An 18,254-nucleotide genomic window follows, 5' to 3' on the forward strand; every position below is an offset into this window, starting at 1 on the left:
TATATATAAGCAATATGTAATATGAATATACATATATATTATCTGTGTATAGAGCATGAATTCTAGACGGCTGTTTAGGAGCTCAATGCCTGCTAAAACTGCAAGTTACAGGTCAAAAGTATATATATACCTGTGCATAATTGTCATGCAGGCCCATTTTTTAAATGGGCATTGACCAGCAGCCTGAAATAAATTGCCAATTTAATGCATATATGTACTTGAGCAGGGCGGTTGTTTAGGAGCTCAATGCCTGCTATATACTTGCAACTTAATTTGACAAGACAAGAGGGAAATACACCAAAAAATCACGTGCCCAATAACTGTTATACGAAGACATGTTACCCAATGGTCCAAAGACGGACGTTAAATCTTTGTTGCTGACATGCTGATTTCTAATATTAGTTTCCGTTTCCCATGTAATCTTGGAAGTTCAAACTACACGGCATCAAGTACAATAAAAAACAATGTCGCTTTATCAGATCAAAAATAATGTTTTGCCATCCAACCTATCCAACCTTTATATATAGCATTTAAATTTGCCAGACTGGTTAACACCATCTTCAACAAAATCCATTGTTTTGCTGTGCAATTTGTAGAAACATTCTGGAATTTTAGGTGGAGAATTGTAGATGCATTTGACCACAGAAAAGAGTGGCCGAAGCACGTCTTGAAATGTGGCCTACTAAAGTCAGCAAGTAGCAGTCAAGCAATTCACAAAAGAATCCAAATTCCAGTGGCCGCTCTGTCACCAATTTCTGGTGTGACATACCTCTCTGGCGATAATCGAACTCCTCAAGGCACTTCAGGTGAGTTTTTTTTTTTTTGAACATCTCATTTCATTATATTATAATGTTCAAGAGTAGAGAAAATTGAGCATTAATTGCTCTCCACTACTATAAATCCACCACCATACTCACTGAAAAATCACAAGCAACCCTCTCATATTAAAAGAGATACAAAAGGTACATATAGTACTTTGTTTGTACATATGTCCACTGCACCACCTAGACATGGTCAACTTCTCCATTTGCCCAACCAGACTTTTACCGTGCCACTTTTCCTAGAATTCTTCCCTCAGTAGAAACTGGAAGCAATAGTTAGTTGCATCGACATGGGGGTATGAAGCTTTAGAAGTGATCCCTTACTGTTGGCAGAGAATCCTTAGTGTCTTTTCTCTGACGGCTAGGTTGGAAGCTCAATGTGCCGTTACTTGCTGTTGTACTACTCGGCACTTGGATTTTGTGAACAATTGGAGTTTAGTTTTCGCTTTTACTAAGATGTCAACTGATTGTAACCTTTTTTTTCTTGAATTCTTGTTTAGCATATTTGTTGGTGAAACGCTGATAGCTCTACAATCCTTGAAGCGATGAAGACAAAACTAACATCGGAGGAGTTGCTCATTTGACCGTGAATAAACTGTGGTTTGTTGCGCACTCAATCAACGGTTCCTTGTTTTTCTTCCTACCCTCTTGCCAGTTCTTCTTCCACTGTGCACCATCCCTCCACCGGACTTTAGATAAAGGGTATTAAAAGGAATTCAATAGTTGCCGTTGTAAATACATTGGTTCCGACCAGTCGACCAGTGAGTAATTTTGAAGTTAAATTTCCTTTTTGTCAGTAAAAACAAAATTCCGGTTTCCATTATCTTTCTCACTAGTTCTTCTCTAATTTAGCTTCATTCTTTCTTTGCCTTAAGATCTCAGCCAATGGGTGGTAATAAAAACGTAACGATCGTTGCTAAGAACACGTCAATTCCGGCCAGTAGCAAATCTTTCATTCAGGCAGGGATTGTTCAAAAACTTGTCAACGAGATCATTGTTAAAGACATTTACGGTACTAGTGAGGTGTTAACTAGTGTCCTAGGCTTTGACTCTTCACCTAGAATCGGCCTTGCTCCAGCCTTTAAAGATAGTCCACCAACCTCACTTCTTCCCTACTGTCCTTTAGCTGAAGAGTGACTCCCATTTCAGCGCGAGTTCTCTGATTCCGTAGATTCTTCCAACCTCTTCAAAAATTGCCTGAACCTTCAGAGTGACTGGATTGATTGGGTTGATAGGGTTGAACCTCATTATAAAACATTATGGAAGGAGGTTGGCATTTATGATGCCATCCTTCTTTCAAAAAATTGAATCTCTATCGATAAGGAGGCTCTCGTCTCATTACTCTTTTTCTAGTCGAGTTCCACCAACGCCTTCCATCGTCGGTGTGGTATGATTGGTCCAACGGTGCAAGATATCTGTTTTCTTACCGGGCTTAGGCCTTACGGTATAGAAATAAATTCACTTCTCACCGTCCCTGAAGTAACCTATGAATATCCGAAGAAACCTGATGCTTCTGAGCGCATTACTACCCATGACCCTTTTATTAAAACCAACAAGGGTAAAGGAACTTCGGTTTCCACCGCCGAGCATATTTTTTTCTTGGTGTACTAGCTAAATAAGTTTCTATTTTGTGTCTCTTCTCTTACAGTCACCAAAGATTTTACTCAACTGGCCCTTGCTCTTCATTCGGATGCGAAACTTGCCCTTGCTCTGTTCTTGCTTACCTATCTCTATCGCGGTATCGGGGGAGTATGTAAATTCCAATTTCAAAACTTGTTTTGGGCCATTTTGGCTATTACAACTTTGGGAATATACCTACTTCCCCGAACTTTATCCCGCTCTTAATCTGTCGATCATCGTTCCTGTCCTTGGCTATCGTTATGTATCCATTCTGCTAGGAAAAAGATCATTTAAGGCCATGTTTTCCTTTTTCTATAACCTCCCTGCATCCCGAGCTCCTAATTTCTTCTTGCCATTCTCGCCTCGGCTAAGGCGACCTATGTGGCTTTCCTATCTTCCTGCCTAAGCTCCACCCGGTTGCCAAAAAGGAACATGAACAATCATGGGCCAGCTTTTTGATTGCCAGGGACATCTCCTATGGATGCTCAAAATTAGGCTCTCAAAATGACAAGTGTGGAGTTGAATACTACAATCCTCCACAATTCGCCAGGCAATTTGGCCTCACCCAACTCGTTCCACTTCCGCCTTTCCGATCCTTCAATACTTCTTTTCTGGATCGAGTAGTCATCACTTCGAAAGAAACAGTGGAGAGAGTATCAGATCGATTTACCCGTCTCTGCAATAAATTCTCTTTGCAACCATTCTTGGAAAATCTTGATACTTCTCCATCCTTTGACTACTGGTGGGGAAACCATATTGTTGAGATTATGGTAGAGGATTCTCGGGCCATAGCAGATAGGATTTCCTCTATTTTTATCAGACCCCAAGGAGTCTTAAACAAACCAAGGCCATCGAAAGGAGTCAGTGTGGCCAATCCTGGCTCTCCCAGCAGGACAAAAAAATCAAAGTCGTCCAAAGAAGGTATACACTCGTACCTACATATATATGAACACCAAGTTCTATGTCCTAGATCATAAAGACATTTTTTTTCTTCTTTTATGCAGCTGTTTCCTTCTATGACCCGTTGGGAATCTCTGATCATGAGGCGAAAATGCCTGAGGCTGACGAAGAAGATGCGATGCCCCCCAAGAGGCCTAAGGTCTTCCTTATGAATTCTTCAAAGCAAAATCTCTCAGAATTTTAGCTTCCTTATATGTGCTGAATATATATGTTTTTCTCAACCTCAATGATATTTCAGGTGACAAGGGCAAGGAAAGGAAAAAAACAGGTTACCTCAGTCAGGACCACCAACCCTTGCCTATTCATTGACGAAGAGGAGGAAGAAAATCCTGCCACCTTGATGCCATCGACTTTCTTGGTTGAGACAAATATCTCTGCCAGTCGTGAGGTAACTAGACTTTACTTTTTTTTTTATTTTTTTTTTTTTTTCTTCCAGTATCAATGTACCTTGCCAATCCTAATGGCATCCTTATGGGCAGGTTTCTTCACACTCGACCAATTCATCATCGAGAGATAGGATCAATGCTTATGATGACATTGCGAATGTCGATCACCCTCGCACTGGTGGAGTCGAGTGTCAACAAGCCACGAACCAAACAAACACTGTCCTCCATCAGTTTAATGAGGCTGAGGTGATTTTCAAGATGATCTTTTAGTACATCTCCCGTATATCTTTATCAAAGTTAAGCATTCATAAACATTCTTCTCTTGCAGGTTGCGCCGGGCACACAACCAAGAGTTCCAAGCCCTTACTCTGCACCAGCGTCTGCTGCCAAACGCACCTTTGGCCATGTGACTCGGCCTTCACCAGTTGGTGTGAGTATTTATGACTTATTCTCTCATTCAAGCCTTGACTTGTTTTACTAAATCCCTTTCATTCGCAGGCTGGCTCAAGTTCTCAGTCCCAACCGCCCCTTCAAACTTATAGCACGATCGATGACTTTGATGCCTACTTTTCCGAGATAGCGGCTGGGTTTGATCTAGATCCCTTGATGAGCGAGCCAATTGTTGTGCCTACATTTTCCAGTCGTCTGCCAGATATTGAGGGGGCAAAAAGATTACTAGTCGCCGTCGTGTCCCGAGACCTCTCTGAGATGCCAAGTTTGGCTGCTGATGTAACCGATGCCATGTCTGTCCTAATAGATCATCATGACTTAAGTCAAGAAAAGATAAACCATCTTCAATCTGTCCAGAGTCGATTCCCGACTCTCGTCTCTGATTTTTAGCTTTCCTCGCAGAAGGCTAGTGAGCTGTCGTCTACGATCCATGACAAGCTGCAGGAGCAAGAATCTCTGATTCAACAAGAGAAGGACAATGTTTCCCATTTTCGGACCTTAAAATCAACTCATGTTAAGGAAACCCAGAGAACGGCAGAGATCGAACGGGAGATGGAACGTCTCAAGCTGGAATTGACTGGAATTGCCAGATCAAGAGAAGAACTCACTGTTCAGATGAAGGAGATTTATTAAAAGAATGTGGAAATTGATCAGCAGAGAAAATCGGTCTCAAAAGAAATTCCTCGACTGAGGACTGAGAAGGCCAAAGAGGATGAAAAAGTGGCCATGTCTAAGAAGGAGTGGGATGAGCTCCGAAGTCATTTTGTTTATCTGCAAAGAAAATGATAGGTAATGACTCTTATAAACTTTTGTACTCAATGAAAACAATGAATGAAATGCATGTCTCTATGGCTTCTGGTTATTTAACCATCTTTGGTTTTATTCTCCATTGTCTCCTACATTGTAGGATAATAAGTTTTTAAGTATCGGCCATTAATTGGCCGAGGGTGTATCTCCCCGTCGAGATCTTGCAAATGATATACGCCTCCTTTTAAGACTTTGTAAACTATAAATAGACCCTCCCACATATTTTCAATCATTCACTCCTATTGGGAGGACAGTCTTCCAAACCAAGTCACCTTTGCTGAAGGTTTGGCCCTAACACGCTTGTTATATACCCTTGCTACTCGCCTCTTTTGAACCTGTATATGGTCAAGAGCCCTTAACCTCACTTCATCTAGGTCTTCCAATTCGATCAACATAGATTTGTTGTATTCCGCAGGAGTCAAATTGTTTTGTAATACGAATCTCATTGACCGCACAGTTACTTCCATGGGCAAAACTGCATCATGACTATAAGTGAGCATGAATGGAGTCACACCTGTGCTTGACCGTTGAGAAGTCCTATATGCCCAAAGTGCTTCTGATAACAGTTCATGCCACACCCTGGGGTTATCTTCCACCGTTTTTTTAATGATGCCTTTTAGCGTCTTATTAGACGACTCGGCTTGACCATTTCCTTATGCAAAGTGCGGGGTTGAGTTTAGGAGCTTGATCCCGTACTCTGCTACGAATGCCTGCACTTCTTTGGCAACAAGGGCTGAACCTCGATCAGTTGTGATTGATTCTGGGATTCCAAATCTATGAATAATATGTTGCTTGATAAACCGAATCACATCTTCCTAGTGCACTGACTTCATAGGCACCGCTTCGACCCACTTGGTAAAGTAGTCAGTTGCCACAATGACAAAACAATGTTGTTTAGAAGAAGGTGGATAAACTTTCCCTATCAAATCCATAGCCCAGCCTCTAAAAGGCCATGGTTTTATAACTGGCTATAACTCAATCACCGGGGCTCTATGGATTGGCCCATACCTTTGACATGCTTGACATCCTTTGGCATATGTTATGTAATCTTTAAGCATCTCGGGCCAGTAATAAGCGTACCTTCTAATCAGCCACTTCATTTTTATTCCAGCTTGGTGAGCACCACATATCCCTTCATGGGTCTCTCCCATTACTTTCATGGCTTCTTTTTTACTGATACACCTTAAGAGTAGGTCATCTTTGATGCTTTTCTTGTATAGGTCTCCATCAATCATCACAAACTTAAGAGCTTTGATCTTTAGCTTCCTGTCAGCCTTAGGGTCTAGATTTTTGAGAAAATTAACGATTGGTGTTCTCCAATCATTCTCCTCTATATCTTCTTCCACCTCGATTGCAAAGACCTCTGCCAATAATTCTTCCCTCACCTTGACTGAGGATAATGATCTTTTGTTTATTCTGATCAAATTCTCCATTATTCCTTCTGGCACCCTAACGCTAGATGCTATTTGAGCCAAATCATTGGCCTATTTGTTATGTGATCTATAAACATGCTTGACCCTTACATCTGCAAATTCTTGTAATAATTGCATGGCTATAGAGTGAAATGGTTTGAGGTGCCAACTTTGGCACCTAAAATTGCTGGACAACTGACCGATCACTAGACTTGAATCACCTATGATTTCAACGGTCTGTGCCCCCAATTCTAAGAGTATCTCCAGACCGATAATTAGAGCTTCATATTCTGCTTGATTGTTAGAACATTTAAAATCTAGAAAGAAAGAATATGTTGTTTTCCTGCCATTTGGTGATATTATTACAACTCCAGCTCCCCCGACATCATTTGCGCTTGATCCGTCAAAGATTAGAGTCCAAGGAGTTAGTTGAATAGCACATAACTCCATTGCATCATAGACTCCCGGATCAACATCCAAACATGGATGGTCAGCTAGGAAATCAGCACGTGCTTGGCCCTTTACGGCCCTTTAAGGCACATATTGGAAACTGAATTCCATAAGGGCCAAAGACCACTTGCCTATTCGTCCAGAAATTATTGGACGAGAAAGCATATACTTAATTAAGTCAGTGGCACAAATCACATAAACTAAAATAGGTAGCATATATATTCTCAATTTGTGAGCAGCAAAATACAAAGCAAGACACATTTTTTCGATTGGCGTATATCGACGCTCAACCGGTGTCAAAATACGACTAAGGTAATACACTGCCTGTTCTTTCCCTACTTCATTATCTTGGGCTAACAAACTTCCGATTGACTCATCCGCGGCTGAAATATATAACTTCAATGGCTGTTTTTTCCTAGGTGGCATGAGGACAGGAGGGTTAGCAAGATATTCCTTGATTGATTCAAACACATGTTGGTGATTCTTTTCCCATCGAAAGTCTTCCTCTGATTTGAGCTTTAAGAGCGGAGAAAAGGTATGGATCTTCCCAGCACGGTTTGAAATAGACCTTTCCAAGTATGTGATTTGACCAATCAGTCTTTGTAACTCATTCTTGTTGTGAGGTGGTTAAACTTCGATGATCGCCCTAGTTTTATTCTTATCGACCTCGATACCCGTCCGATGCACCAAAAACCCCAGAAAGTTCCCTACTGTCACTCCAAAGGCGCATTTAAGTGGGTTCATCTTCAAACCATGAGCCCTCATTCTCTCGAATGATTTCCTTAAGTCTGCCAGATGCTTCACCTTTGTCACTGATTTCACCACTACGTCATCAATGTACACTTCCATAAATTTCCCAATCATGTCATGGAAGATTGCATTCATAGCTCGTTGATAAGTGGCTCTGGCATTCTTTAAACTAAAGGGCATTACTAGCTATTCGAAAGTTCCTATAGCTCCCGGACATCTAAACGTCGTCTTGTTAACATCATCCTTTGCTATGAATATCTGGTTATATCTTGAATGACCATCCATGAATGACAGAATCTCATTCTTGGCGGCTGCATCAATCAATTGATCGGCCATAGGCATTGGATATTCATCTTTTGGAGTAGCTGAATTCAAATTCCTGAAGTCTACGCACACCCTTATTTTTCCATTCTTCTTAACCACTGGAACAATATTGGATAGCCAATCGCAATACCTTGTGGTCCGGATGAATCCTGCCTTGAGCAACCTCTCAATTTCCTCCTTCACTTTCATAGTCACTTTTGTTGACATACGTCTAGGTGCTTGCTTGAACGGTCTAAAACCTTCTTTTATAAGTAGTCGATGCTCGACTAGTTGCCTTGGTAATCCTGGCATCTCAGTGTAATTCCAAGCAAAATAATCTTTATATTCTCTAAGCAACAAGATCAGTTCAGCTTTAAAGTCAGGTTTTAGAAGATCACTTATGTAGGTTGGCCGAGGATCTTCTTCTGCTCCCAAATTGATCTCCAACAAGGGATCCTGAACATCGACCTTCAGATCTTCTAGCTTGGTTGGAGCTGCATTTAGCTCTTCTAACTGAATAACATCTCGACAATCCCCTGACTCATCTTCTTCTATGATTTCGGCCATATTGGCTGACATGTCACTCCACAACATTGCCCGTCTTTCGGCGAGATATGCTCTCAGCCATGCCATGCTAGCATTTTCTCCTTCTCCCTTTGGGCTTGGTCCATTAACAACCTGTTGTTCATCAACTACAACTATCGGCCTTGGCTCACAGATAACACTTGGCCTCGATAGTTCCTTGAATAAATCGGATAAGTCCTCGTCTGTCAGATTTTTCCTCATCGTCGCCTTCTCAGGCTTGCCATACTTGTCACAACCAATGAGCCTCACAGGACCCATTTCCTTCTCATATAAAACTGCATCAGCCACATGGACCCGAGCTTCGAAAGGTTTATTGTCTCCCCATATGACTTAGATTTCATCCCCATCCCAGAAAATCATAAACTGGTGGAGGGTAGAATGGATGCAGAAATGTGGGTGTAACCAATCACGCCCAATCAAAGCATTGTAAGCCGCCCTTACGTCGACCACGAAGAATGCAGTCATGGTCTTACATTTTCCAACTGCCATTTCCAAGGTGACCACTCCTCTGGTCCTGGCTTTGCCAAACGTGAAATTACTAACTATCGGAATAAAGTCATCTTCCATTTTTTGCAGCAACCTCATGGTGTTCATCAGAAGGATATTAACTGTAGATCCATTATCTATCAGTGCCCGAGACACTGGCATCCCTTCTAAGAACACCCTGATGTAGAATGGTTTCAAATGTTGAGACATTGCCGCAAAAGGCTTTTCAAAAATTACCATAGCCACCTGATCTCTCCCAATAGTCACTGACTCATCATCTCGTGGTTTAGCTCTTATCACAGTGACTTTCTGTTTCTTATCTTTGGTGATCAACTTAGATGGGTTCTCAATAATCTCCGGAAGTTCCGGGCCTTCATCATCGATCACCTCGACGTCTCCCTCCATGGCGGAGGGTTAATCAGGCTTAGCCTAAAAAATATGAGGCAAGGTAAGAACCATATTGTAATTCACAATTCCTTTAAATGAACCAAATTTGATACCTTTTGAACCATCATCCTGGTCATCCAGGTCAAGTTCATCATCACCAAATCCTGCTTCATCTTCAGCTTCTTTCATGGAGGAAGACGCACATTTCTCTTCAGTGCCTCCATTTCCATCTGCACTATCTTCCTTGGATTTTCCTTTCAGATCACTTTTTAAATCTTGCTTGATAGGTTCTCTCCTAAGCAAAGTCACCTTCTCTGGTTGTGGAGCTGAATATTTCTCTTCCATTCTTTTTAACTCAGTTTTCATCCGTTGCCACCGTCTTACTTGAGTGTGAGTCATGAATGCTGGAGGGATATCCCTAACCCTAGAGAACTTTGGATGACTCACCCTTGACCATCGACCATTGTCAGTGACTGGTGGCTTTATCATCCTTTGCCTATGGTTTGGGTGGTTAACTGATGTCTCAGCCTAGCGAGCCACATTTGAGTTATGCTCCCTAGGCTTCCAGACAGCATGAGTCAGATTCCTTGACCGACTATTGGAGTTCACTTCTCGCCTTCGCTTGTGATACTCGTTGGTATTAGACCTTCTATCAGGCCATGTTAATCGACTTGTCACAGGAGGGTGACCTAGGTCTGTTTTCATGACGTGAACTTCCAGGACGTCCCCGAGTGTCGCTATGGAACCTCTCTCGGTCCCTTCCAATGTCTGTCTTGCATTTAAGGCATAATCCTTGCTTGATCAGCGCCAGTTGAGCCTCCCGCAACTCCTTTTCTAAGTCATCCTTAGACCTTGGAGTTTCCTTAACCATTGACTTCTTTCCTTCAGCCTTGCTTTCTCTGTTAGCTGAAGTATCCTCAAAATCAATTCTTCTCCGTGGCCTGCTGGCCATTGAGATTTCGACCATGTTACTACTGACCAAGGCTGGGAATGGATCACTGTCAACGCTCATCACCTCTTTCTTCTTCTCTGGGAACTTCCATGCCCCTTTCTCGATCTGTGCCTGAATCACATTATGAAAGACAACACAATTATTATTTGTATGATTCCAGGAGTTATGATATTTGCAATACTCTCGACCCTTGATTTCGTTAGCTGAAGGTATTTTATGTACCCCAGTGACTTTGATAATTTTATCAGACAACAGGTGGTCAAAGATTTGTTTTGCTTTACTTATATCGAAAGCATATTGTTTGCCAGCCTCAAAGCTATTCCTTTTGGCTGAAGATGATGAGGGTTGAACATCGCTAACAGTCTCTAAGGGCTTAGCTAAAGCTTTACATACCTATGGTTTTTTTTGAAATAATTTCAACAACATCGACCTCTAGGTCATCGTATACTCTATCAACCATGTGTATTTCATAATTAGGGTCCTTATAATAGGTCCCCCGAAAGGAGTTTTTCCTCTCGTAGGATTTTTTCATACTTGGTAACCCTATCGTCTAATTGGAATAAATCTCCAAAATGAGTACCCTCGAACTTCTTTCGTAGTTCAAAGTCTAAGCCGCTAAGAGCCAAGTTGACAAACTCTTCTTCAGGCAAAGTAAGTTGGCACCTATTTCGTGCCTCCTTAAACCTAGCCAAAAATGTCTCAACATCCTCATTTGGAAACTGATGGATCCTAGATAGGTTGGACATAGAGACTTCTGGTTCTGTCCTGTAGAACTGATCATGGAACACATCCTACATCTGTCACCAAGTGTGGATGGAATTTGGTGGCAAGTTTAGATACCACTTGAAGGCAGTCTCAGTGAGGGTGTTAGAGAATAGCTTCATTTTATACCAATCGTTGTTACTGAGTGGCCCACATTTTAATGTGAAATGGCCAATGTGCTCAAGAGTCGATTGGTTGCCTTCTCCTGAGAAGGTTGCAAAGTTTGGCACCCAAAAATTTTGGGGAAGATCCATCCAATCTATCCAGTCAGGAAATGGGTGCCCAAAAGTAGGTCGAGTAGCCCTTTTTAAGGCTGGTCCATACTGTTTTTGTATGACCTCAGCCAATTGCTCCCTAGTCATGACCATAGGTGGGACTTGGTTCTGAAAAGGAATATTGGGCCAAGGGTTATGTCCCTCTTGCCCCCCTTGGTTCGCAGCCTGAGGTGGCAAGACTTGAGGTTGAAAATGATGAGGTCGACCATTAGGTTGGTCATGATTCCTCCATCTTGGTTGTTGGTGACCATTCACTCCTGGCTCTACTGGATGAACTTGTGGTGGAATTGGAGCTACTGGTCGAGGACCATTAACCATGGGATGTGGCTGGGCACCTCTTTCTAGTTGACCAACTTGTTGAGGAGGAAACTGGTCCACTGGTCTATCATTTTGGTTTTCTAACCTAGGCGGCTGAGCAATAACCAGCCTATCAATACAAGTCACTAAGGCATTAATCACCTCATTCAGCTGTTGGAGCTGAGTATTAGTCATGTGGGATGAAGCCACCAATGGCTCCATATTTTTGTTGATTTCCCAAGCGACTTGGCGTTGGGAAGCCTCCACTCTACTTTCAAATCATGTCACCATATTGCTGACACTTTCGGCCGCATTTGGTGGCTGACCTGATGTCCCTCTTCATGCTCAGACCTGGAATCTTGCATGCTGGGAGTAGGCTGATTTTCTTCCTGATCTTCCCTTTGAGGGTTAGCTTGTCCAGCTAAAGTTTGAGTCTGTGACCTAGTCTCGACGACCATTCACGAATAAAACACTTGTCCCACCGAGCGTGCCAAAGTTGTTTGGCTCACAAAGTGGTCTGAGGTCGCTAGCCAATGAATGGCTGACCTAGAACGCGGGCGTGCCAAAGTCTTGATCGACTCGAATGTTTCTTGCCAAATTATTCATATCGGGTCGGGTCACCGACCTAAGGTGATTCAAGCGAAAGTTGGAAAGTAGGAATGACCCTCTCCTTAAGGTTGTTATTTCCTTTAAGAAAGGACTTTAAACATTTAAGATGAATATCAATTAGAAGCAACTTAAACTGAACAATAAATATACATGAATCTACAAACCTTTCTTCATTGAACTTAAGTGATTACAATGATGAATGAATTACAAACTCTTGATTGAAATGGAAACTAAAGTTTTGAATGCTGAAGGATGAAATTAGAACTAAACTGATAGTGCTAAACTGAACTTACTGAAATAAAAGCTAAGTGCTAAACTGAACTTGATGAAATAAAAGCTAAGTGCTAAGTGATATGAATGCTAAAGGTTGAACTTTAGAAATGGTCTTGGACCCCCTCCTTGTAAACTTTGAGTGGGTATTTATAGAAGCCTCCATCTAGTGTTGTCCCTTTTAACCGTTTCTCTTGAAATTGATTGGTTGTAAGTTGAAAGTGATTTTACCTAACCACCTTGCTGAGCTGGTCAGGTTGACTGATTTGCACATCCCTCTATAGGCAGATACAAGTATGTCTTACATAGTATTTTTGACTAGATGGTGCATATTCTTTCATGCTTGATGATTTTGGCCTTCAAGCTATTTTCAGCTCTATGCACCTGTCATGCTTGGCTTGATCTGTACACCGGCTTGGCATCATCTGATTACTGACAAATCTGACTTTCTTCATCAGATGTAGGTGAGAACCTTCCATCTGGGGTTCTGAATCTCTGGACCTCTGACATGGTCAAGTTGTCCTTTTCTATTTCAAACTCTTGTCACGTTTCTAGACCTGACTTGTTGGGTTCTTAAATCATTGGGATTCACAGCCGATCTTTATTTTAATTACCCCAAAGATTCTTCAAGTGATTATGACCCGAGACCCCTGATGATGACCATATTTGGTCATGAGTCTTGATCATGGCTATAGTGACTAAAAATCTTGGTTAAGATTCATGATCATGACTATTATGACCGAGAGTCTTATGATCATTATGATCGAGAGAAATAACGGTCGAGACTCTTGATCATGGCTGGTTATGAGTCTTTGGAGAGATTTTAGATCGTGACCATTATAACTGAGAGTCTCATGACCATGACCGTTGTGACTGAGAAAGTTGTGACTGAGAGTACTTTGGCCTAAACTCATGACCATGAGACTGAGACTCTCATAACCATAGTGACTGATAGGATTTTGACTGAAAACTCATGATCATGACCATTGAGACTGAACGTCATAACTATAGTGACTAAGAAGGTTTTGGCCTAAACTCATGACCATAAGACTGAGACTCTCATGATCATAGTGACTGAGAAGATTTTAGCCTAAAACTCATGATCATGAAGACTGTGAGGATTTTCGCCTAAGACTCATAATCATGAAGACTGAGAGGATTTTCGCCTAAATTCATGACTATAGTGACTGAGACTCTCATGACCATAGTGACTGAGAAGATTTTGGCCTAAACTCGTGATCATGAAGATTGAGAGGATTTTCACCTAAGACTCATGATCATGAAGACTGAGACTCTCATGACCATAGTGACTGAGAAGATTTTGGCCTAAGTTCATGACCATGATGACTGAGAGGATTTTGGCCGAGACTCATGATCACGAGACTGAGAGAAAAATAGCCTAAACTCATGACCATGAGACTGAGACTCTCATGACCATAGTGACTGAGAGGATTTTGGCCGGGACTCATGATCATGATGACTAAGACTCCCATGACCATAGCGACTGAGAGGATTTTGGCCTAAACTCATGATCATGATGACTGAGACTCTCATGACCATAGTGACTGAGAGAATTTTGGCCTAAACTCATGATCATGATGACTGAGACCGAGAGTCTCAATCATGGCCGGTTATGAGCTCAGAACTTCATATCAGTTTTAATGGCCTAAAAATTCCACTCTTCTTCCTTCTCAGCCTTAAATCGGATCACTATGATTAATCTTTGGCCCTGATGATCATGGGTTGATCCAAAGTTCAGACTTCATGGTTTCTGACCACGTGGCACAATTGCTTCGAATTATATTTTAGGTGTTAACAAGCCTAACTACTTTCACCTTATAATAACCGCAAATGAACCAACCTATATTATTCTAGCTCATGAGTTGAGACGAATATAAACGTCTACAAATTCGTTCACGAGAGCAAAAGATATTAATGGTTGCTTTGGTTTACATTATTTTTGATGGAATATCTTGTAATATTGCACAAGTTAATTTTCAATTTTCAACACATGTGATTAGTGTTTTTATCATTTCATTATGGCAAAACCATGTAGAAAGAATATTATATTCGATACAGCTTTTTTTTTTTAAAACAAAAAAAAAAAAATTAAATATGATTCTACAAATTCATATTGAAGCATAGATGAATTAATTTTTTTGGTAGGATAGCTTCATTATACACAATTGTTTTCATAAAAATATATATTTTTAAAATATATAGAAGTCTCTTAAAGCAGGAAAATTCAAATGCACTACTAATATATCAGAATAAAGTGAAAGAGATTATGTATAATGAAAGACCATTATGAATTTTTTTATGAAATAATATATTACATTAACGGTAACAGTAATAAATATACCAACACTCGAGCCTTTTTCTAATTACTTTAGTAAGTAAAACTGTAAAAGTCAAATTTGAGATGCTATACATACTCTCATTAAAAACATTTATGAAACCTATAGTTAGATTTACAAAATAGCCTTTCATTTGACTTCTTTGTTTGAATTTAAAACACGAGACCTGTAAAAAGTGGTGAGAACAAATAATACTTGTGGGGGTTGTTAAATACGATAGTTCTACAAGTAGCAGGTAATATCGAAAAGCACAAAATGTGATAGCCTGTTTGGTAACCACAGTTAATGTGATAGTCTGTTTGGTAACCACAGTTTTTGTGCTTTTACTTTGATTAGAAATAAAAGTAATATTTTTATTTTTAAAGTGTGTTCAACACTATTTAGAAGTTTGTTTGGTAACATAATTTGTTACAAGATTTTTAGAAGTAAAAACATGAAAGCTTGTTTGGTAAGAAGTGCAAGATTGAAAATTGGAATGGTTAGTTAAAAATGTTATTTTAGAATGGTTAGTTAAAAATGTTATTTTAGAATTTATTTATTTTATGAACGCTTAATTTTGGAAGTGCTTTGTTACTATTCAAAAGTACAATAAATATTACCAAACATGTTTCATGCTTTTGCTTCGTTAGAGTACACTAGTAAAAACAAAAAATACGAAGCAAAAACACTAACCAAATAGGCCCTGAATGATTCAGATAACATAGAATTTTAGGTGAATTGAAAGAGATGGAAGCATTGGCAAACCCGAGAGAGAGTGTAAAGATGGCACCGCAATGATATAGCATTGACTCCCTTGATGAAGATATATGGAAATATCATGAGTGAGAGAGCTCCAAAAGTTCTCTTATGAGGTTGTTTCCTCTCCCTTTTTGTTCTATCTTTCTTCGTCTTGGAGTATTTCCTTTTATAGACCAAGCGATAGGTTGGGTGACATCATCGCATGACATCGCTCATGGGTCCATCAACATGAGATGGGCTCTCTGTAAGTGAGGCCGAGTGTTGACATGGTAGACATTAGACTTCAACCACCAAACCAAGTACCTCCTTGGATCCCAAATAAGTCAGAGACCTACTCCCAACTCAGGTTTTTAAGTTTTCGATCTTTTGTTGGAGTTTTACTGATGGCATGGCAGGTGTCATGCAAATTTGACCGTTGACAATTTAACTTGTGGTCATTGTTGACGATGTGTCTAACCCATATAGGCTCTGCTAAATCTATCCCCTACAATATTCTCACTTTTTATTTATTTATTTATTTATTTTTTTATTATATATATATATATATATATATATATATATATATATATATATATATGACATTAATTTTATTTTAAAATCATTTAAAAATTAAGTAATTATGACATTTCATTTATTAAAAAAAAATTAAGCAGAGAAGTATAAAAATAAGTTCTAATAACCCCATTGTATGCATAATAAATAAATGAGCAAATTTCTCAAAACCCCCAAAACTATTAAAAAGTGATCATAAAACCCCAACCAATTTTTAAAACCCCCCAACAATATAACAATGTTATCATTTTACCCCAACTCTGTCAATTGGCACCGCTAATCCAACGCGTGATTAACAAATGCTTTGACAAATTAACTTTTGTGATAAAAATACCCCTGCTGTCACATGTACCAAAGAAGTGATGTGTATTTAAATGTGTTATACCGAAAATACCCTCAAGCTTGTAATAGTAAAAACACACCCACAATGTCATCGTTTCAGTTCATCTTCTCTCCTCCATGCATGAGTTTCAGGTAGCCCTAAAAGCCACCATTATTTCATCCATTATAGAAAGCAGCGGAAGTGATTATCAAATTAAAGAACAAAAAATAAAATCTGAATTTCATTGATTTCCAATAAAAACAAAGAGCTCGCACGGAGTAAGCCAAATGAAGAATGAAACATCTCAGATTCTAAACTTCAATTTCTTTTCTCCCTCTTCTCGATTCTTTCTGTAATTTTCACTTTGTTTTGATAAACGAATCAATTTTCAAATCCAAAACGGAGCCCAACTTTCTTTTATTATTATTATTATTATTTATTTATTATTATTATTTTTTTTGCATACAATGCCAATACTTTCAGGCAGAGAAATGAATAAGGTATAGTACATTTATATTCTATGTGTGCATATATGTAGTGAGAGAAAGAAAGAAACTAACACTCGGACATCAATATCTTTGTTCTGAAGTGATAAAATTAACTGTAGGTTACTCCATGGAGGATCATCTAAAAACTTTTCGCATATTTCTCTTTGTTCTTTATTTCCTTCTGGTTCTTTCGAGTGGTCAACACGAGAGGCTTTGCAAGGTCGTTTTTCGTCTTCGGTACTTCTTTGCTTTCTCTTCTTCTGTAAGATTATCAACATCAGCTCTCTGGTCTTCGCTGGTCTTGTCGAACTGAAGATCCTTGGAGATGATATCCGGCACCACAAAGTTGGCAATCCAGTACACAAAGAGAAATACTGCACTGTTAACCAGGTCAAACATTGATATTATTGAAACATTGATATTATTGTAGCATTGATAATGATATTATTGTATCATTCTTTCTAATAAAGCATATTAGAATCATAGAAATATAATGGAATTGGAAGTGAAGAGAACCAACCAACCTTGTTTGAAGTAAGACAGTTATGTCACCGCCGGATTCTGCTGGTGCAGTGACACCAAGAACAATTGAAGTGCTGATGGCCTTGGTACTCACATGAATTGTGGTTGGAATGTTTTGCCTACGCAGAGGCGTAGTGGGTTCATAGCTGGTGAGCCGAAATAGTTTAGGTGTCTCTAATAGTTGTCTGTGTTTGAGCTGCAAAACCAAGGGAAGAATTGAAGATTGAGAATGAAGGCACCACATGGTTGAAACCCAGTGGTGCCTTCATTCTATAATATTTTGATTCAATGCCCACAGCACAAAATTGAAACCCTAATCAAACTCAAAAGCTAATCAATCAAAAATGACAAACAATTACAATGAAAATCAACAAACCCACAAACCAATTCATCAAATTACCTAATACCCAGTTGGAGATTCAGCATCAAATCGTAATTCTTATGCCCTTTCGATATAATTTGACCCGGTTTCTTCACTTCCCCAGTGAAACAACATGGACCCTTTCGAAACTGCTTAACCCCATCATGATCCGACCCAGAACCATCACTGTAAAGCATCCAAGCCTCCACATTATCGATTATATCGCAAGTGATATCACCAGCTTCACCATCGGATTCCCAAATACAAATCCTCAAAAAATTCCTCTCCGTCCAAGTCCCTCTGGGAGTGTCCACCGATGACCTCTTCTTCGT

General features: G+C 39.9%; 1 protein-coding gene across 1 annotated transcript; it reads right to left on the bottom strand.

Annotated features, from left to right (window-relative positions):
• Positions 1-16,832: 16,832 nt before the first annotated feature.
• On the bottom strand, positions 16,833-17,819 carry LOC132287541 (uncharacterized). The gene is made up of 2 exons (XM_059789787.1): positions 17,564-17,819; positions 16,833-17,418 (listed from the first exon to the last, which is right to left on the bottom strand). Exons 1-2 carry the CDS (start codon positions 17,803-17,805, stop codon positions 17,238-17,240), a joined length of 423 nt encoding a protein of 140 aa, XP_059645770.1. The 5' UTR covers positions 17,806-17,819; the 3' UTR covers positions 16,833-17,237.
• Positions 17,820-18,254: the final 435 nt, after the last annotated feature.

Source organism: Cornus florida, unplaced genomic scaffold, assembly GCF_030987335.1.
Source record: "Cornus florida cultivar Cherokee Brave unplaced genomic scaffold, ASM3098733v1 CherokeeBrave_3.0.0_Hap2_Chr02, whole genome shotgun sequence".
Lineage (NCBI taxonomy): Eukaryota > Viridiplantae > Streptophyta > Magnoliopsida > Cornales > Cornaceae > Cornus > Cornus florida.

What these genes read in the sequence shown, in the direction of transcription:
- LOC132287541 (XM_059789787.1), bottom strand. Translation starts at nt 17,805, where the DNA reads ATGTGGTGCCTTCATTCTCAATCTTCAATTCTTCCCTTGGTTTTGCAG. An exon ending in ACTGTCTTACTTCAAACAAG is followed by an intron (nt 17,419 to 17,563) that starts GTTGGTTGGTTC and finishes CCTGGTTAACAG; the next exon opens with TGCAGTATTTCTCTTTGTGT.